This window comes from Pipistrellus kuhlii, unplaced genomic scaffold, assembly GCF_014108245.1.
Source record: "Pipistrellus kuhlii isolate mPipKuh1 unplaced genomic scaffold, mPipKuh1.p scaffold_m20_p_9, whole genome shotgun sequence".
Classification (NCBI taxonomy): Eukaryota; Metazoa; Chordata; class Mammalia; order Chiroptera; family Vespertilionidae; genus Pipistrellus; species Pipistrellus kuhlii.
The window spans coordinates 2746039-2768850 of record NW_023425595.1 but is presented as its reverse complement, the minus strand read 5'-3'; the positions used below and the strand labels follow the sequence as shown (position 1 = coordinate 2768850).

General features: G+C 38.2%; 1 protein-coding gene across 1 annotated transcript in view; it reads right to left on the bottom strand.

Moving 5' to 3' along the window:
- The window catches only part of PDHX (pyruvate dehydrogenase complex component X), a 42179-nt gene extending 19442 nt beyond the window's left edge, over positions 1-22737 (bottom strand). The window contains exons 1-3 of the mRNA XM_036428469.2: positions 22523-22737; positions 13128-13208; positions 3154-3254 (exon numbers count right to left, since the gene is read on the bottom strand). Of these exons, the coding sequence (XP_036284362.1) occupies positions 3154-3254; positions 13128-13208; positions 22523-22682 (342 nt within the window). The 5' untranslated portion in view covers positions 22683-22737. The remainder of the gene's footprint in view (positions 1-3153; positions 3255-13127; positions 13209-22522) is intronic.
- Between the last annotated feature and the right edge of the window lie 75 nt (positions 22738-22812).

Here is a 22812-nt window from a genome sequence, read left to right as displayed (position 1 = left end):
GCGAAATAATAAAGCCATAAAGTCCTAAAATATACATACAATCTTTTCTTTGGCAAGAAAATAGCTATTTGTGCCCCTAAAGCTGCTATCCATCATACCCCCCATTGCTTTCCAGAGCATTAGGGGGCCAGATGAACAGCCACTCCTGGCCTGTGGCATTCATTGTTAGCAATGTGAAATGCACCGCGAAGCAGCTTACTGGAAAATGCTATCAATTCTGGGAGACTTTCACAGCCAAACAACCCAGACAATCTAGGGCCAGGAACTCAGCTTGCCAAAAGCACACAGGATAAAATGTAGCTAGGTTTATTACATATGGAAATTCAAACAACCTTTTTTGTTTTCAAATCCTTTGCATAAATTAGTCAAAAAACTATTTTTATACGAATATATTTTCAAAGCCTACAATCTTAGCTGCTACATCATATATTTATATTTAGTTATAAAGGTAAAGAAACTTTAGCCTTCTGTTCATATTTCCTCCAAGGAAGCATTTTCAACCATGTGTTTTACGTGGCTATTAATATTGTAGATGACAAGTAAAGGAAGTTTGTCAAATTAGATTATAAAAAATAAAATATAAGCAACTAGAAAAAAGGGAAAGGAACAAAAAAATAAGAAACATAAATGAAAACTGTGTAAAGATCTCCATCTAATGAGAGTGTAACATTTCAAAGTGTGGTCTGTGGACAGAATATATAAAAGAAGATATTATATCCATGCTCAAAGCAAAACTGAACTGGAATTTCGGAATTAAAAACACATATACAAAGGACTACTACCAATGCATAGCTTACCTGTACAAATCAAACAGGGAGGTATGAATGGATACTTATCATCTAGTCACAAACAAACATTATAATTTATTGGACAACCTTGCAGAGAGCATGGGATCTAATGGTCACCCAGAGCCAAGTGAGTGCTGGTAATTATAATATTGATGGGAATAACAACATTTTTGGCACTTGGTGGGTGACAGGTCTTGTGATGAGTGCATACATCTTCTCTCAATCTCTACCAGCACCCCATGACGTGGGTATTTTTATCTCCACTTTATTATGAAGAAAAGGCAGAGAGAAGTCAAAGGATTTGCCCATCATTACATCATGAATAACTGGCACAACTCATTAGCTATATGAATCAGGCAGCACTGAGGCCCCAGAGCCTGCAATTTTAGTTGCTACACGTGCTGTCTATTAGATGTTCTGGAAGAGAAGAAACGAACATGCACCATTATAGTAACCCTACCTAGTCAGGTTTTAAGCATTTTAATTTACTTACTTTTCAAATATACTCTGATATTCTGTTTAAAAAATAATATGCTTATTACATAAAATTTGGAAAATATAGCAAAAATGGGGAAGGAAGATCACTTGGTTCCCTCCCCAAAGACAAACACATAACATTTTTATAACACTTTATTCTTTTCTATACTTATGTTTTTCCTTGTAGTCCACAAGATTGTAATCAATGTCAACATATATTTAAAAACCATTTTTCCAAACATTTTTTATTATTTACTAATGTATAATATGTAAAGAAATCACGTTGGTTTTTAGAAACAAATTTTAATGGCTACAATGGCTTCTTGATGTTTAAGAGAGCTCTCTTATATTGCTAGACGTTTTGTTTGAAGGGCTATATCAACTTCAACATCTAGTGAAGCCACTAGAGTACCCAGGATATAGCTCCATATTTTATATTATAAAGTAGAGATTGCCCAGAGAAGAGCTCTCAAAATGATTCTGATGAGGAGAAAATTCTAGTGTCCTAAATTAAATTACAGTAGGCCTGAGGGTGGAAGGAAGAGACAGGAGAGGTTACTGCCAGGCAGAACCAACAAAAGACTGCTTACATTCCCGAGTGTGCACTGAAGGTGATTTAACTTCAAGGTGACTATCTCCAGGGTTATTTAAAGAGAATAGCCAAGGAGCTCACCAGCAGTGCCTCCGCTTCTTGCTTACGCTAGAACTTTCTGGACTGTGACCCACAACCAATCCACAGGAACAAACACTATGTATTTAGCACAGAACTGGTGCTTCTTGACCATTCCCAACTGCCTTTATCTACAGCCAATGCAAATTCTTTCAAAACAATGTCTATCTTCTTCCCCAAACTGTTTGTCCTTCAACTCCGGGACACCTGTCCTGTTTTCATTCAGCACTGCTGCTGGGGGTTCAGACTTTCAGCTGTAGGGCCTGGTTCTTTTTCTGGCTAGCATTTGGCTCAACAAATCCTTTCTTTTAGAAATGTTTTTGTTAAACAACTGCATATATTTAAACTAGTGACTTGGTGCATGAAATTCATGCACGGGTAGGGTAGGGTCCCTAGGCCTGGCCAATGATCAGGCTGATCAGAGCTTTCCGGCTGCCTTCCTAGTGGTCAGTGTATGTCATAGCGAGTGACTGAACTCCCTTGGCATATTATACACACACACACACACACACACACACACACACACACACACAGGCTTAAAGGAAATGACTGGTCTTGCTAGATCCACAGCATATTTTCCATAAAAATGTTCATGGAACAGAACTTATACTATGTCAACAGAAAAGACTGTCAACTCGATCATATTCAACTGTGTGAAATATTCTATACATACATTTTTATATAAATATGCATTTTAAAATATAAAAATGTCTAAATTGTGAGAATGAGTAAGAATGGGACTAGGCCAGTGAGTGTGACTATGAAACCTATGGACAAGACTTCCCAGAACGTCTTAAAATAGTCTTGTCTAGAGGAAGGAGCTGAGCAGATGGCAGCTTTATATGCCTGCAGTCCTGGGGGGGTCCCAGGGAGCAATAAAGATAGGATTTATCATTCTCATGAGATAAGAGTAAAACATTCCGTCTTTTTCATTTTACCAACTATAAACTTCGAAATTGCTATTTCTAAGAATTACCCTATTGCTTTCTTTGTCTTCAAATTCCATCTCAACTAGCCTTCTCTCATCCCTCAGGCCAGAATGCTTTTCATACCTCACTAGAAAATCCAAACACCAAGTACTGCTGTTGAGGTTGAAACAGTTCTCTGGGGTCTGGTCACCACGGGCTATTCTTAAACCTTAATACTAAAATATTTTATACATCTGAATTTAAAATATAAGAAATCTGCATCTGTTGTAAACAATCAAAATAAACTTACCACTATTTTGGCCAAAATGCCATCATCACTTGCATCTAAGGTCACCACAGCTTTGTCCGTCTCTATCTCACATAAGGCGTCTCCGGCACTCACAGCTTCACCTACAAAACAAGACTGGGTTTGTTTTGTTTTTTAAGATACACATTTTAGTATGTGAGTTGGTGTGTGTATATGTTTGTAAAACATGAATAATAAGTACCAAAATATCAGTATTTGTTTCTAGGCTGTGGAATTACAAGTAATTCTCATCATGTATATATGAGTGTTTGCATGTGTGTAAGAGTATATATGAAGATACAGCGAATAGCAATGAATGCACATCCTCCTCTGAACAAATTAATTCCAGACCCCATATTCCTCCTTTTATAGTAAACTTTGACTATTATTCCATGAAGAGAAAAGTGTTACAATTAATAGCACTTCTGGGTTCACAACGTAGGTAGAGTTCAGAAAACCTGTTGGCACTACAGAGTATAAATGAATAAAGCATATTAAGCAAAAAGAGAGATAATCACAGATACAATGAGGTCAAATAAGAAACATTTCTGTGCAACAGAAACAGTAGAGAAATTCAAAAACGTTGAGCAGGACCTGACTGGCTGGTTTCTAGATCTAAAAGCAGATTGGGGCAAAGTGTAGTAGTTGCTCTTAGAGTAAAGGGAACTAAAAGTGGCCTCATGAAGCCAGGAGGCTCAAATCAGACTCTCAACTTAAAGCTAGGACTGGGTCAGGGTTCCTCTGCTCATAATAATCGGAGGCTGATAACAGAAGTGATCATCACCTGCCGACTAGGACTGTGGCTTTAAGAACTGTGGGTCTAGGAAGGTGGGTGAACAAAAACACTGCCTCAAAACCAGGAACAGAGCCAAGCCACCTTCGGGCTCTGCTACTACACTTGGTAATATCTCTAGTATCAATAGCTAAATCCCTGATTGGAGGGCGGAGGAAGGGAAGAGTAGGGGACAGGTAGGAAGACATTAAAACACAAAACCTTCCACTCAAAAGTAAATTGCAAGACAGAGCTCCAAAATATATGAAGATATTTAATGCTAAGAAAGAAAAACCATAAAATCACTACTAGGAACAGAAACTCATTTCAGATGCAATTCATTTAGAAGATCCATCAAAAAACAAGAGATAGAAAAAAATAATAATGTACAGAAATAAAATAACATCAGGTAGAATGAAAAAACTAATTAGAAATCTTGGAAATGAAAAATACAGTCAGTGAAATAAAAAGAAACAATCAATCGGGTGTATTTTGGATGAGCAGAGTGAAGTGAATTGGTCAATTATAGATAGCATTAAGAAACTACCTGGAACTTAATGTAGGCAGACAAGATAAAAAATAGAAGACGCATTAGACATACAATAGATTGAGGTTGCAATGTTTGTTTAATGGAGTTTAAGGGAAGAGGCTGGAGGGAATGGTGGAGAAGCAATACATGAAAAGATAACTACTGAGAATTTTCTCAGAAATGAAGAGTCATGTACCCTCACAATGAAAGCGTTCTGAATGAGTTTAGAATATGCCTATCTATAGTGGATAGACTGGGAGAGGGCACAGGGAGCCTTGCAGCTTGTTGGAAATATTCTACATCTTGCTCTAGCTGACTATATGTATATATAAAAATGGACTGAGCTTTTGCTTTCTGGCAAGTAATAACTTGATAAAGAAAAGGCTAAACAGAAAAAAAAAGTATTAGTCTGTATAAACTGGAATTCACATTAGATACACTTAAGAGAAATTGTATACTATCATCAATAAAAACACAATCATAAAAACTTTCAGAGGAAAAAAATAAGATTACCTCAATGAGATGCCAGACTGAGAGCACACTTCTCAGCAGCTGCTATAGAGGTCAGAAGACAATGGAGAAGTATCTTCAAAAAGCTGAGGAAAAATAACTGTCTAAAATTTTACATGTGGCCAAACCATCATTTAAGAATGAAGAAAAAGTATTCTTTAGACATATAAAAGCTAAGAAAATTTATCATGTACTGATGAGTTATTATAAACTACAGTTCATCAAGAAGAAAAGTGTTCACAAAGGTAACCCATGGACTATAAGAAACAATTAGCAGAGAAGTTGCTAAAAATGTTAACTATTAATTTAAAATATTTGAGTGTTTATAAAGGTGTAAAGCTGAAACTCTAAAAAAGAATAATATGAAAAAGGGAATGTTCAGATGATCATTAAAGCATGCTAAGAACTTTGATATAAATAGGAGGAAAAAATATCAAATAATAGACTTCATTGGCAACATTTAATATTACCTTAAAAACTTAACAGTGTACACCAAAAGCTTAAAAAACAGAAGTATCTACAGTATTCAAAAAGCTGAGGAAACACAGAAAATAATAAAAACGAACATCTAACTGAAGGCAGACACATAAGAAAAACAGAAAAGAATAAAACAAAAAGGTAGAAATACGTTCAAATGTGTCAGTAATTGTAATAAATATAAATGGCTTAAATCCACCTACCAAAAGCAAAGGTTATCAAAATTTAAAAAATAAAAATATGGTAAATATGGCTTATAACCAAACAAGACCTAAAACAAAAATAAAAAATAAGGGACAAAAGAAATATGCAACATACAGATACATCTATTAGGAAAAAAAAAAGGGGTGGGGGCGCTTGCTTTTTCTTTGCTATGGCTTTCCACAATTTATGAGAAGTATCTGGTAATTAAACCCGAAGGCTGTTAGTTCCTCTGATTCAAACAGCCTCTCTTTTCAAATAGCAAGAAAAGATAATCTACTTCCTAGGCTACATTCTTGAAAATACCTCTTCCCTGCTGTTTTGATAATACAGGGATAATTAGTATAAACTTTTCTTCCCACTGCACTTCAAACAAGCCTTTTAGGAAAGCCTCATAATTTTTGCTCCAAGCATGTTATATAGGCTTGGAAAAATACTGATATGACACCTCCCAAGACATCAGCAGGGCTGCCTCTTGAATAACAAACAAAACAAACTACAACCCACCCACCTCTCTCCCACCCCCCATATTTGCTCAATTTCAGGTCTCAAATCCCCACCCTTTCTTATTGCTTAGCAATAGTCACAGCTTATAAAAAGGAGGCTGCCCTTTGTTTTCTTGGCCTTGTACAGATTAACAATGCACTGACCCTTTCCCCTTTGGGGAAAGTAAAATAAACTCCCTCTCTCTTACTACCTCTTCTCTCAGTTGTGAATTCTTTCACAGCCCAAATCACCAGCCAAAACCCTCACACACACCCCTCACATACACACCAAGAAACAGTTGTACAACAATATTAATAGGCATACTCAACAGAAGAACATGAAGAAAAATCTAAAATACTAAGAAAGTTCACTATACAGAAACTACTTCATTGTACACCAAAATTTTCACAGAGGTGGTTATAATACCTCTTAGTTAAAACAGTTCAGAACCACCAATATATATACTCCACTAATGAAATAAACAAACTTATCTGTTAGATAATATTTAGTGAAAACCCTAAAAGAAAAGGTGCTTGGTCTGACTCCAAGGAGATTTTTTTTACTGAACAAATATTTATTGAAAACGCATTAGCACACTCAAGATACAAAACTGAAGGGGGGGGGGAGTTAAGATTTCTGGCCTCAGGAAGCTTATTTACTTTTTAGTGAAAAGCTAATTGGAAATTACAATAAGATTAGGTGAAGTCAAGATGTTATGGGTATATTCAGAAAGGGCATCTACCTCCATTTTTGGAAGGTGAAGGACATCTAATCTGAGCCTGAAAAGATGAGGGAGAGATAATGAAGTAAATGGACCTTAATCCAGGCAGAAGGCAGGACATACCCAAAGTCCTGGGGGTAAAGAAAACAGGGAACTTTGGAGGATTTCCCTAACAATACCTGAAAAGGGCTGAGATATTAGGATGGTCTGGTAAGTAGGAATCAGTTAAAAAAAAAAAAAATACAGAGAAAGCTACAGCAAAAGATTATATTGATATAATCTTACTTCTTTATAAGACAGATGTTTTAATAGTTTAAATAGACTGTACTTCAAAAGGAAAAAATCACACCTTTATATGTTTCTGCTGTAACCATGGGAAAAAAACTGAACCAGGCAACCTAGCAATTAAATACTTCTTTTAGATGCCTAGAAAAAGACAAAATGTTTTTATCACTTGAGCTCATCTATTCCATATTCTAAACATCCTTTAAGAACCACCCATAGCCGAAACCGGTTTGGCTCAGTGGATAGAGCATCAGTCTGAGGACTAAAAGGTCCCAGGTTCGATTCTGGTCAAGGGCATGTACATTGGGTGTGGGCACATCCACAGTAGGGGGTGTGCAGGAGGCAGCTGGTCGATGTTTCTCTCTCATCTATGTTTCCAGCTCTCTATCCTTCTCCCTTCCTCTCTGTAAAAAAATCAATAAAATATATTAAAAACACACACACACACACACACACAAAAAAAACCACCCATAAATTCTACTTCAGCCATAGATCAATCTAAATGGTCTTGTTCCTGTTCCTGAATTCTTATAGTTGTAATTTATTTCCAATGAATCAGAAATTGCATTATAGAATGTTATGTTGCTATTATTAATTACTTAAAAAAAAAATTAGGTTCCCTCTTTCTACCAAACTATGGGCGTCTTCACAACAGGAACAGGACACGTCCCAAGTATTTTATAGTCTACCTAATTCCCCAGGCTAGGACCTTAAAGATAATGAGTTTGAAATTAAAACACTTTAGAAAAAAATGAACAATAATTTCACACATCCTCATTTCCTCAGAAGGTATACATCAAACTGTCGAGTTTAAAACATCTTATTATTACCTAAGAGCACAGTACTCTTTAATTTATTATGAAACTAAGGTTCTATCTATCAATTAATCAAACATAATGTACATGCCAAAAGAAAATCCTGAGACCCAATAATGAGCCAGGAAGATTCCAAATATACTCAGTGCAGCCTTGATCCACAATTTAGCACCATAATTGGGAAAGCTGCAAGGAACTCCTCCAACTCAGACAGGTTTGAGTCTAAGCTCTGACACTTACTATAGTAATCTTGAACAAGTTACATAATCTCTCTCTAAAAAAAGTTTTGAATGTGCAGCTATATTAAAAACAAAATCACAGAACTGGAGATGTTATGTTAACTCTTCACACACATCTTCAAATAATACTTGGCAACATCATTAGAGGAAAATGGTAGGTATGTTATTAGTAACCATCGAGAACCAAGACTCATTCTAGCTCCCTAGTCCAAACCTTGTTATTTCAAACAGATCATTCCACAAATATTCATGCACAAGACATTATACTAAGCACTGGGTATAAATACAACAGTAAGATACGGTTCTGTCCATAAGCTGGTAGTCGAGAGAAGATGAGAAGCTAGGACAGAGCATCATGGCCGGTGTGAGGTGACAGGCGGCTCCTCAGCTGCCATGTTGAGGGCTGGCTGGTTGCAGAAAGAGATGGCAGCCTTGCAGTGTCCCTGTGCCAACTCTTCATGGTGCAGACGAGGTGGAGCGGGCCCGGAGCGAGAGTGCGGGCCCCAGGAGGGGCCGGAGCGGAGGCCCGCCCGGGGGCCGCTCCCCAGCACCGAAGCCAGCAGCATTATCCTGTTCCTTTGTCCCCCTGGGAAGTTGCCAGAGCCCAGGAACGGAGTATGGAGAGGCTTCCCGTTCTCTTTAAACATTCTGGGTAGGAGGTATGGTTTTGATGAAACACAGTTCGTGGTGGTGTTTATGTCGTTAATGAGACATATCCTGTGGCTTTTACAAAATGACTTGATTCTGCCAAGAATAAAAGTCTTAATTTAAAAGATGTGCGCGGTAGCCCTAGCCAGTATGGCTCAGTTGGTTGGAGCATCATCCCTTGCACGGAAAGAGTCACAGGTTTGATTCTGGTCGGGGTACATACCCAGGTTTCGGGTCCAATTCTGGTTGGGGTGTATATGGGAGGCAATCAATGAATGTTTTTCTCTCACCTCAATGTTTCTCTCTCTAAAATCAATAATAATAATTAAAAAAAAAACACATCCCTGAGTGAGGATTAAAACGATGTTTGTGGTAATATTGGCAGGAGGGGGGGTTAGTTTTTATACGTAAGACCAAGTCAATCAAACCTATTTTAATGTTAATTAAAGAAAAAAATAATTTTGTCGTACATTGAACCCTCATGACAACCATGATTAGAAAAAAAACCAAAACCTCAATTATTTATTTAACAAATATTTACTAACTGCTCTTATGTGTAAGACATTGTATAGGGCAGTTTAAGTAAAAAAATAATGTTAGACCTGCTTCAAGAAGTCCTAATCAGAGTAAAGAAGAGTACAAACAAGCAACAATGCCTGCTCCACCCAATCACTGCCTGCAGCGGAGTGGGAAGCTAGAGGAGCGTCCAGTCCTGTCCCGCCCCGCCCCGCCCGCGACCCCCCCCTCCCCCCCCAGCCCCCAGCAAGTCTGCCAACTCTTTTCATTTCAGCAGACACAGGATATTATTTGCATGGCCAAGTCCCCAGGCAACCTGGCTCCTAGGCCATCTGAGGTACTGCCTAGAGGGCTAAGGACACAGTTTGAGAAGAAAATGGCTAGGTAAAGTGGTAACTCCCTTCACTCTCCTGACCTCTTGTATTTTACTAGAGGCCCAGTACACAAAATTCGTGTAAAGGGGGTTGGGGGTCCGGCCTGCACCCTCTCACAATCTGGACTGCTGGCTCCTAACCACTCACCTGTCTGCCTGCCTAACTGCCCCTAACCACCTCTGCCTCAGCCCCTGCTATTGCAGCTTCTTCCTAAATGACGTCCTAAGGTCATTAGGCTGTCTAATCTAATTAGCATATATGCTTTTATTATTATGGATTATTATTATAGATTGCACTGTTCATTACATGTACCTGACTTATGTGGTTGGTGAGTGGATACTGTATTGGACGGTGCAGACAAGAACATTTCTATCACCACTGAAAGTTCTACTGAAAATTCCACTCACTAATTCTAAAATAATGACATAACAGAAATACTAACAAGAGTAAAAAAGCATAGTGATGGAATATTATTTACTAACAAAAGAAATGAATTGCTACAACATGAAAGAGCCTTAAAATCATGCTAAATGGAAGAAGCCAGTCACAAAAGACTGTATACTAGTATACATAGATTCTATTTACATATGTCCTGACAAAAAGCTCCTCAGGATTAAGTCTAGTGATGTGGGAAAAGGGACTGCAACCAGGCAATAGGTATCTTTTGAGATGATGGAAATATTCTAAAACTGGATTGTGGTAATGATGGCAAAACTATATATTTACTAAAAGTCATTAAGTGGTGCACCTAAAATAGGTAAATGTCATGTCATGTAAATTATACCTCAATAAAGCTGTGTTAAAATAGAAGTATACTGAAAAAATTTTGATATTTGTGAAATACCCATTTCAAAAAATGTCCATTTTAGCACCACAAACACAGTATAAACACACCCAAATTAATAAAAATCAAAGTCTCTTCTAGCAGCAGATGACAGATACCCATACAACTTCTGGTGGTACCTAGTGATAACACTTCAGTGACAAACTCCTTCAAGACAGCTTTACTTCTGAATTTTACACACTATTATTATAGTGTACAACTTCCACAACACCACCTAAACATTCCCAGTCCCATGACAGAAGGAATTCCCACATAAATGGCGGAAGAGAGAGGACACCGAGAGCAGAAGCAGCAACCAGCAATGAAGCAGCGCACTCCGTATGTGCCAGACACCATGTCTTTGTGGCTCAGTTCTCCACGTAACTGTCTCAGCCTGGCTCCGAGCCAGAGCTTCAGAACATGCTCTTCAATCTCTCAAGAAAGAAAACAATGTTTTTCATACACTCAAATATTCTCTCACCACAGGGGCAACAAGGATATTTTCTTCCTTTTTAAAAATTTTAACAAAATCGACTTTTAATTAAACTGAAAATGTCAGAAGCACACTTTCCATCCCAAATAACCAACTTGTGGAATCACATACAGCTCAATTCACCTTTCAAGAGATGTGTGTTACCTAGCACTTTTGAAGTATTTTCTCTACTAATTTTATATATACTAATTTTACTTAATCCTCAGACTGAAATGAAGTATTCTAACGCTCATATAAAACTACTTTCCAAATATTCATTAGAGCAACAAAGATGGGAATAATTTATATGCTATATTATTTGCATGTTTTTGTGATTGAAAAAAGAAAAAGAAAATGAAATTAAGTTGTTATTAGAGAATTCTAAAGCCAGGGATATATCTTACATCTCATCTAATTCAACTCATTCCCAGATATTTCACGGCAGAGTGGGAACCCCGAAATACAAACCTTGATCCCTAGACCAGCATTCTTTTCATTGCACACTACTGTCTTGGCTTAAGACACGTGTGCGCGCACGCACACACACGACTATTACAGTAACTATGAATAACAGTCTCAGATTTTCAAGAAAATTTGAAGACTGAACTGCTATCCATTAAAAGTTATCACATTAACCTTCTCTTCAAAACAAATCAAGATTTATAATTAGATATAACACTTCTTTTTCATGAAAAAAAAAATGTCAATCTTCTTACTGTTTGAAGGTCTAAACTCATAGTTTTAAATTATGATCATACATTAATAATACCTTAAGATAAATTTTAAACACACAGCTATTAAGAGAAAAAGGTATGTAAAAAGTTTGCTGCCAGAATAGAAATAATTTTAATACAGAATGATTGAATCAAGTTATTATAAATATATCAAGTACTAAACATACTTAGACAATCATACCCATATGTACAATACATAAATGTTAACAGTAAATTATGCTCAATTAAATCACAAAGGTGATGAACTTAAAAAAGAAGCCAGTGAATGACTGAGAACCAAGAATTAACCCTTTGCACTCCGCTGTCCCCTCTCAGGGGACATCGGAATTCTAGCATATCACTCGGATGTCCCCTCTCAGGGGACATTGCAGTTTATTAGTGATTACAGGGAATTGAGTTAATTCAACGCACGTTTCCGCCATTAGCGTCGAGTAGCTGGTAGCCAATGTCCAGAATGGTTCGGAGTGCAAAGGGTTAATATTGCTCTCAATTATTTGTAGTGGATTAGCAAACAAACATTTCTCCTCAGTTTAACAGGACTCAGAATTTTAAGAAAAACCTCCTAGAAAATGTGCTCCAGTACATCTTGGCTTGTCCTTTATAAAATAGCACACTGAAATCAAAAGGAAAAAAGAATAATTTGATGAGATAATTTGCCTCCAGGCTCTTTATATACTCTCCATTATCATGGCTGTGAATAACTATCAGGTCACCAGCGAGCTAGAAGTCTGAGAGATAAATGTGGTCCAAAGAATCCTCTTATCTACTGGCCTATCAGTTCTCAAAGAGTGAACAAATTTAATCTTTTATAATAACCCTGAAAGTCTGTCCTTGTCTCAATTACTATGTAATGAAACCAACACTTTATCATACTGAACATGGAAACAGCCAAAGCTCTGCAATTTATCAGGAAAAGGAAATTTAAAAATAGATTCCAAGTGATTACAATTTTTTAGAAAGATGAAACTTTCTTAGATACTGATAATTATTTTAAATGATGGCAACAACCATGCAGAGCCAAATCCTCAAAGTGCTTCCTATTGAAGCACTGGCTGTTTCAATCATATTACATGTCTTTCTCAAATTCTAGAAACAAATTTATGATGTTGAAACTAGAAGTTAAGTATAAGGACTAAAACTTGAGAGGAAAAAAAAACACCTTAAAATATTTTTACCATTCTCTGCTTATGGAAGGTTACAGGTTGAATCCAGAAAACTTCTGCTACACTAACATGGAAAAATTTTGTTTAAACAAACTTAACTAGCAGAGGAACCCAATTTATTGCATTTATCATGTATTAATACTAAGTAATACAACTGATTTTTTTAAAAAAATGATCAAATAACACAAGACAGTAATAATGTACTTGCTCACCTTCCTTTTTCAGCCATTTCACAATGTTCCCTTCTTCCATTGTCGGAGACAGGGATGGCATCAGTATCTTAATAGGATCAGCTGAAAGTGAAAAAAGGAAAGATTAGCCACAAAAACATAATGCACCTCACAAGGCATCAATAGAAAGTTCAAGTAAATTAATATCAACTTCAATTTGAGGAAGAAAATATTCCAAAGTTGAAAAGACTCCTAACTGATCAAACTAAGTATAGAAATAGTATAGAAACATGAAATTCTCAACTTTTAAAAAAATTTTTTTGAATATTTTCAACTCCTTTCTAATAGTGTGCTCTGCATATTTTTAAGCCAGATGTTTATAAAATTAAAAAATAGAAAAGTTGATTTATATTTCATCTTCTCCATCCCCTTTTGTTAATGTAAAAAGTATTTACAAATAAAATGATCAACAAAAAAGACAAATAATTAAAAGTAATTAAGAGTTCTGATAACCTATAACAGAATAATCAAGGTTAGACTGTAACAAATTGGTTGTGTTTTTATTTTCCTCTAATATTATATTGTTCAAGAATCAAATGTTCTTGCTGGCATATGTGAAAGGAAAGGTATGCTTTGTCAGGCATGACCAGGCCAAGGGAACCTAAGTGGTTAGTTAAATTGACCCTCGAGTGTGTTCCGTACCACAATTCACCTGGGAATACAAAAGGCAGACTGGGGAAAAAGACCCGAGTAAATACTTGCCTTTGTCTTTTCCTCATTTTCTTTTAAGAACTGCCTACCTGGAGGGTACCTGGAGGTACATATATCAGCTTTTTTCACTTTTTACACGAAATGAAAATGTTTGCATGGCTTAATGAAAAACAATCAAGCACATTTGCCCACAGGATGTTCAGCCAGCCTAAGCCTGAGCATTTAGTTTTTGAGAACTGGGTTTTGAAAAAGGAAACTAATATGAAAAAATCCTACAATCTAATAGCACCATGATAAGAGGCCAGCCTCTCCTTGAAAGACACAGCTTAAAACAAATTTCAGTTTGTTGCTTCTAAGAAAAAGATCAAGGCTGGCATTATGAGGGAATATCTCATAGGCACATGCATATTAAATTTATATCAAATAGAGTTCCACTTCAAAGAAGCAAAATAAATGGACCTCATTGCTTTTAAGTCCAGATTCCAATTTATGACAAACACTAAATCACTTCTCTCAAAACAAAGTCTGTCTTCAATATTTTTATATTTTGGTTCTAGCTGCCATGATACAATTCATATTTATGATTCTTTCTGCCATTATAATCTCTCACCTAACAGACCTTCACATTTCCATTATTCCTGACATTAAGGACTATATTATAAAATTTCTGCATTTATTATTGTTTTCAAAATTACCACATCAAAAGCTGCAGAATTGCCCATATTTTAAAATAAAAAGAATGTAATCATTCCTAATACAGCCAGCCTCCATGGATGAATTGAAATTGCTTCTCTGAATAATAACAATAAAATATAAAAATTGTGTAATAAATCACTACCCTTATTCTGAAATGAAAGTGACAAAAAACATAGACAGTCATTTTAGACATCTCCATTATTCAGTAATATCTTTTGATTGATTATACTGGCTTACTTATGGCAGGTAAAATGTGCAATGTATTTACTTTTTTAAAAAAATTCTCCAAGTGCTTCAAGTATTATATATATCTCCCCCCACCTCTCTCCCCATTTGTATTTTGTGATTAATCTAACCAATCTATCCTCAAACTATCATGCTGGAAAATAATTTCAAACATAAGCATTAATTTATTAATAATGGTACATATTTCATTCAAATATATATCCTCTTTCAACTGGAACATTATACACATCTTTTTCAAATGTATATTTCCAGTAGAAAAGTAATTATACAAGCATTAATATCAGCTTTGAGTGACAGAGCTGCACATAATTAATATCCGCCCTTTGTGGTTGCCATAAATCCCACTGAGATAGTGTGGGCTTTTCTAGACCTCTCAGAATTTTAACCTATACCTAATATTGTTTAATTTCACTAGAAATTAAATAGCTTCCTTTTTCATTCCAGTACGCAATACATTCTACCCTTCTGTCAAATTGAGGACGCCTGGAAATGTGCACCAAGTTATATTTTCTATGAAAAACTGGGCACACTTCTGGGTAAAAATAAAGGAAGTGTGGTCTCCCCAACTTCTGCTGGTCGTTCAGGCTATTTCACAATTAACTTTAAAAAAAACACCACAATTAGCTTTAAAAAAACACCCCATATTTTTTGTTAGAATTTAATCCCTTTTAAGTCATTGTAGAGTTCTATCCCTTTCTATCAAGCTAACAAACTACATTAATGGCTAATAAAGTCTGTCCTTCTGTAGCAAGTTAAAAAATATTCAAAATGACTACAGTAATGTACATTTCCAGTTTATATGTAAATTAAATATATATTTTGATATGGTTTGATTTTTAAATTTTAAAAATATATTTCCATTGATTTTTGGAGAGAGAAAGGAGAGGGAAACATCGATTGTCTGTCTCCTGCACACCCCCTACTGGGATTGACCTTACAACCCAGGCATGCGCCCTCTCCTGGAATGGAACTGGTGACTCTTGGTTCTTGAGACAACACTTAACTACTGAGCCACACCAGCAGGGCTAAATGCTGATTTTAAAAGTAGTGTTTCACAAGTCATTCAAACTGTCTTAATCTTTTTTCTTTTTCATCAAATGAATGACAAAATTTTTTTTTTTTTTTGCTTTTCATATTGCTGCTTTACCTGCTACATAAGGCACACAAGCAATCTTTCAATCACTGAATTGTTATAGCTGTTTCCCTAAGCAATTCTTACATTTCTTCAAATTTGCTCTTCCAATCTTTCTGCAGCACAATTCTGCCTTCCACATCAAATAGAGCACACTGATATAATTCTAGCTTCTTATTCCTTAAAGTATTTATTTTGCCCTAAAAGCAAAACATTTCTACTTCAGGCAAAATCAATTATACCAAAGCTTTAAATTGAGGATCTAGATCAGTTTTAAAAGTTCTCAAGATAAAAAAAAAAAAAAAAAAAAAAAAAAGATAATATAAGCATACACATGTAGATCAAATTGCTTTATGGCTAACATGAACAGATCTCAGCAGTTTGCACATGGTACAGGAGTTATTCTGGCCCATTTATGCCACTAGAATCCAAACACGAAAATCATGAAATGCAGATAGACCAATAAAGAAGGAAATTACCCAGTACTTTCTTAGGGAGAGACAGTGCTCATTTAATTACCTCTCTTTTCAAGGCAAGAACTCATTAAGCTTAATTCAACCTTTAAAACTTCCATTCAAAGAAAACAATTCTGCCACCTGCAGGCTGAGTAAAATAAAGCAGAATGAAATATCCTATCTAATAAAAGAGTAATATGCAGATTGACCATCAGTCCAACACACAAGATTGCTGCCCCCATGTGGTCAAAGATGGCTGCCACCATGTGGGCAGAAGATGGCCACCAAAAGATGGCCAGCTGGGGAGGGCAGTTGGGAGGGACCAGGCCTGCAAGGGAGGGCAGTTAAGGGTGACCAGGCGGGCAGAAGATGGAAGTTGGGGGCAAACAGGCTGGCAGGGGAATGGTTAGGGGGTGATCAGGCTGGCAGGCAGAAGTGATTAGGGGCAATCAAGAAGGCACGCAGGCAGGCGAGCAGTTGGGAGCTAGCAGTCGTGGATTGTGATAGGGATGTCCGACTGGATCAGGCCTTAATAGGCAGTTGGACATCCCTTGAGGGGTCCCAGATTGGAGAAGATGCAGGCTGGGCTGAGGGACCCCCCCAACCCCATGCACGAATTTTGTGCACCAGGCCTCTAGTAGGTGCACAAAATATCAATGGATGACAACAGAAAATATATGCATAACAGTCCAGAGGAAAATAGCATTTACAAGTCTTGGTATGGTATAAAAACATGTAAGAAATGCCCCAAACAGTATATATAGCATAATCTAATTTCTACTACCTGCTCAGCTTGTACAAAAAGACTTTGAAAGGATATACTCCTAAATGACCAGAGTAGTTATCTCTAGTTGGTGACATTATTTTAAGTGGTTTTCATTACCTTTGTTTTTTATAGCTTACAGTAACTAGATGCCCAGTGCATAAATTAGTGCACCAATGGGAGTCCCTCAGCCTGGCCTCTGGAACAGGCCGAGGGACCCCCCATCAGTGCATGATCGGGGCTGGGGAGGGACCTGGGAGGTTGGCCAGCCAGAGAGGGACTGAAGGAGAGCTCCAGGCATGTCCGGCCTGTCTAGCTCAATCCCAATTGGCCAGACCCTAGCAGCAAGCTAACCTATCCATCAGAGTGTCTGCTCCCTGGTGGTCAGTGCACGTCATATGGAGCGGTTGAGTGGCCTTAGCCTATCAATAGCACAATGGTCAGCAAACTGCAGCTTGAGAGCCACATGCAGCTCTTTGGCCCCTTGAGTGTGGCTCTTCCACAAAATACCACGTGCGGGCATGCATGTACAGTGCGATTGAAACTTCGTGGCCCATTGTAAAAGTCGGTTTTCAGCTCTCAAAAGAAATTTCATTTTATTTTTAAATCATTGTACTGTTGATATTTGGCTCTGTTGACTTAATGAATTTGCCAACCACTGCATTAGCATATTACACTTTGATTGGTTGAATGGTCGACCGGACACTTAGCATATTATGCTTTTATTATATAGAATATTAACTTTCTACAACAAATTTATCTAATTTCATTTTCTCCCCAAACTTATCTAACATCTAAAAAAAAGTGTACTTTTGTTTTTGTTATTTTAAAACACAAACCTACAAGGTCAAGGGAAAAAGGGGCATCTCTAAACTACTGACTAGCCTAGTTTTGCTTTGCTTAGGTGATCATACTTAGCCATTACTTACTCTAGAAACCATTAAAATTAAGAAGCACTTCACTACTGTTCTACTTTAATCTACCTGTCATAGTAACAGACATGCCAATCAGTGATTCCCAACACATCCTTCTTTTTTGAAAAGAAAATGTCCAAACCACAGGCTTTGAAAAAATCTGCCGTATGTGCCCTGGGTATGACTGACCTACAATGAGTCAACAGCTTCACTCCAGGGAATCTGGAATTAGATCGAGGAGGTAGTGCCCACTTAAACTAAACTGAAAGATCATGGGGCATAGGGCCTCAATCAGCATTAAGGCAACACAAGCTGACATTATAAAGAAAGAAAAGCTATGAGTAAACAGATTGGCAAGTTTATGAAGAAAAACAAAGTAAATCAGAGAAAGAGAGAAAGACAGACAATGGGAGCCATAGAAGAAATGGATGAAATCATCACAGTTCCCCATGGCCCAGCAGCACTTCATATATGTGCTACTGTATCCACATAAGAAATCTTATTTTTACTTCAGCTATTCTGTTTATTGCCACAGTTAAAAGAATTCAAAGAATAGTATCAGTCTTATCAGTATTAGCATAGAAGCACTTAATAAGGATCAGGCCTAAAATGGTATCCATGCTTTGGCAAAAAGACTATACCATCAACTCTTACCAAAGTGTCTGCCTGTCACTGAACTGCTATCAAAAACTCAGATGCCTGCAGGGAATAATCATGTGAAAGAAAGGGGCTAGCAACATCTAAGGTTCTTTGTTTTTTTTTTTTGTTGTTTTGTTTTGTTTTGTTTTGATAATGGAACTCTCTTCCATAATATACACACATTATCTGACCTCTGCCACTTTTCCTGGTCTATCTTTTGTCGTCTGCTTTCTCCAGCAGATAAAGATACAAGAAAAAAATGACAACTAGAGGTGATGACATAAATCAAGGCACATACAGCCTTGCTGGCTGGGAAGTAATAGTGGAAAGTGGTAAACTAGAAAGTGATTTCCTACCTAAAGAGAACAATCGTTACTCAGTTTTAACTAATTGTCACCATATTGACCCTAAAATTAAATTTTCAAAAAAATACGAAAATCTATATTTTTATGTAAAAATTTTATTTGTCTGTCTATCTATCTATCTATCTATCTATCTATCTATCTATCTATCTATTTTCTGTGGATTAATCCTCACCCAAAGATATTTTTTCTGCCATTGATTTTTAGAAAGGGTGGGAGGGAGGGGGGAGAGATACAGAGAGAGAAACATCCAAGTGAGAGAGACACATGAATTTGTTGCCTCCCACCCCCGTCCTGACCAGGGCTGGGAATGAACCCTGCAATCAAGGTACATGCCCTTGACCGGAATTGAACCCTCAACCCTTCAGTCCCAGGGTGATGCTCTCACTACGGAGAACCCAGCGAAGGCAAAGTTTCTAGTTTTTAAACATTGTCAATAAATTTAATTTTCTTCTAAAATGATATAGGTCAGTTCAGCGGCCGCCAATTTGCAATCATAGTGTGGACCTCTGCGTCCTTTTATAACTTTTCAGATTTTTAGTTTCCCTACATGTTTATTTAACATCCAAAATATGCAAGGCCTGTAGCTATATATTAGGCAAAAGCACTACAAAGATTGGGCCTCATTTATTTTTCTCCTCATGTTATTTTAAATGCAACAGGTTATTCCTCAAAAAGAACTTAAAACCAATATTATTAACATCTTAGTTATTAATTAAATTCAAAATCAGGCCATTCAGTCTAAAAGGGCAGCAATGGAAACTCTTCAAAATTAACTGCCTAGACTAGTTTGAAAACACATTTATAGATGCTGTCACTCATGTAAATACACATCTGGCACCAGGGCCTTTGCATCAGCTGTTCTTTTAGCCTGGGAGGGCTGCCACCTGCAGGAAACCTTCTTATGTACTCACTTATTATCCTCAGCTTACCTCTCAGAGCTCACTACGCACACTGGTGAAATCATGCCATTATCCTTTATTTCCCCAAGAAGACTGTACACACCTTAAGGATAAGGTCTACAACAGAATTGAGGGCTGCAGCTCCAGGAGCGAGGCAGAACAAAAGCATGTAGGTGAAAAGGTAGGAGACAGAGTTTGGCTCAGCATCAGAAAAAAAATCCCAAACTTTCAAATAACTTGTAGCTACCCAACAACACAATCAGCTTCTGTGGTGCCCACAGCCCCTCTTTGCTGCCACCCCATAAAAGATGGCCAGGTCCTAACACCCAGTACCTGTGAATACGTTATGTTACATAGCAAGGGTGAGTTAAGGTTTAAGAAGGAATTCGAGTTACTCAACAGCTGACCTTGACATGGGGACGCATCCTATTATTACGCACACGGACACAGTATAACCACAAGGGTCTTTATATGTGAAACAGGGAGGCACTAGGAAACTAATACAGCTTCCTTGCAGATGATGCTCCAGCCGTTAGTGTTCATGGTGTGGGGACCACGGAGGGGGGAGGGTGAAATGCTACCATACATCAGATAAGGATTGCCTAAGTGAGTTTCTAAACGCATGGGTCCTTCAACTGGGTTTGAGGAACCCCGCTGAACCTGCATGAACACATGCCCCTTTCTCTGTGGAGAAGGTCTAGAGCAGTGGTTCTCAACCTTCCTAATGCTGCGACCCTTTAATACAGTTCCTCATGTATAAAATAGTTTTCGTTGCCACTTCATAACTGGAATTTTGCTACTGTTATGAATCGTAATGTAAATATCTGTGTTTTCTGATGGTCGTAGGCAACCCTGCTAGTGGTTCTCAACCTAAGACCATCAGAAAATAGATTTTTACCGTATTTTTCCGACCATAAGACGCACTTTTTCCCCCCCAGAAGTGGGGGGGGGGGGGGGAAGTCCCTGCGTCTTATGGTCCAAATATAGCCTACACATATACTTTAAAAAAAAAGTTTTTTTACTTGCCTGGCTCTGTGTGGTCTCTGTGTGCTTGCCCGGCTCTAAAATGGTTCTAAATGCTGCTGTTTACTTTACAGGGTTGATTACATGTGTTTATGACTGTGATGTTGGGTTTTAATGCACATAAAATATTTTAGGACACTATTTGTTTCAGAATCTTTTTTTCTTCATTTCCCTTCTCTAAAAACTGGTGCGTCTTATGGTCCGGAGCGTCTTATGGTCCAAAAAATACGGTACATAACGATTCATTAACAGTAGCAAAATTACAGTTATGAAGTGGCAACGAAAATAACTTTATGGTTGGGGGTCACCACAACATGAGGAACTGTATTAAAGGGTTGCGGCATTAAAAAGGTTAAGAACCACTGAGAGCATCCAGATATTCTCAAAAGGATCTGTTTTACAAACAAGGTTAAGAACACCCTTCCCAGATTATTTCCAACACGGGGCTTTTACTATTCCATGATTTTCTAAGGCAGTGAGTCTCAAAGTGTAGCCCAACAAACACCAACCCAAAACATCAAAACTCCTCTAACCGCAGGCAGCTCTCTGGGGGCTGTAGGAAAAGTTCAATAATTAATAAACTGGGTGGAAAGAAAAGTCTAGACACAGTTAAAAAACAACAACACATTGTTCAGAGTATTTTATGAATCATTAATCTGAAGAAACTGAAATAAGCTGTTCCCATCACCAAATCCTTAGAAATCCCAGCGCACCCATCTTACCGTGTCGCTTGGTGTAATTTTTTTTTTTCTCCCCCTGCGCCTCGGGTAGCCCAGAATGCAGGCAAATATCTACTGCACCTAATTTTTCAGATTAAAATTCATTCTGTGTAGTGCCAGAATGATCACTGGCAGGTAACGCGTCACATTAAAAAAACGTTAGTTCTATGACCCCGCCCTTCCCACGTGTGAAAAAGTAATAATAATAATGCCCTATGTATATACTGTTAAGTACCGGAAGAATTGTTACTTATATCGATTATCATTACTAAATGCCGATTTCCTATAGTAAACTTCATGAAATGATTTCCCTTCCTAATTTTTCACTCTTTCATGCTCATGCTTTGCCAGGCTTGTCTGGGACGCCATAGGCATTTAGAAATCAAGTCCTTTACCAGCACACCGGGTGGCAAAGACCTCCCACTACAGAAAGGCCAAAAGAATGAATAACAGCCCAAAGTAGCTTTTTGAATCGAAACAGCCTTAGGCAGCTTCTCCCGGACAGCGATGCTGGACGACCCTAAAGGAACTCAGACACTGGGAAGGGGCCTGAGAGAAGGGCGTTTAGGACTTATCTTCGCGCCTTTCAAAAACCAACAACAAACCAACCCAAATTCCAAGGCAAGGTCAAGAGAAGCCATATCAACCAGGGGCCACAGACAGTCAAGTTCCTCCAGCTCCCAAAGGCTGCCCTTCGGGGCATGCACTCATCAGCGCCCACGTCAGCGGACCCCCTCCCGAGGAAAAGGCCCAGGGAACCGAGAGCCCGAGTACGTCCACAGCCAAAGGCAGGCCCTCCAGGAAACAGCCTTTGCCTGACCCAGGCCCAGGGTGTCCAGTTCCGCAGAGAAGCCGAGCGAGCCGCGACCACTCACCCCGCAGCCACTGCGTGCCGTGAAGCCATCTCCAGCCAGCTCCGCCGCCGGCAGGCCACCCAGCAGCCCCCTTCACCAGCCCCAGGCCTCGCCGGCCGCCGAAGCCCAGGAGAGAGCGCAGCATCCGCAGGTCACAGCCTAGCCTCCAGGAGGCCGCCATCTTTCCGGCCTTTTCCACGGGCTCCCAGCCGCACTGCCTGATCCCTCTGTCATCAAGCCCCTCCCTGGCCCCGCCCCCACCCAACCAGCCACACCCACTAAGTATTAGCCACGCCCCCTATGTACCAGCT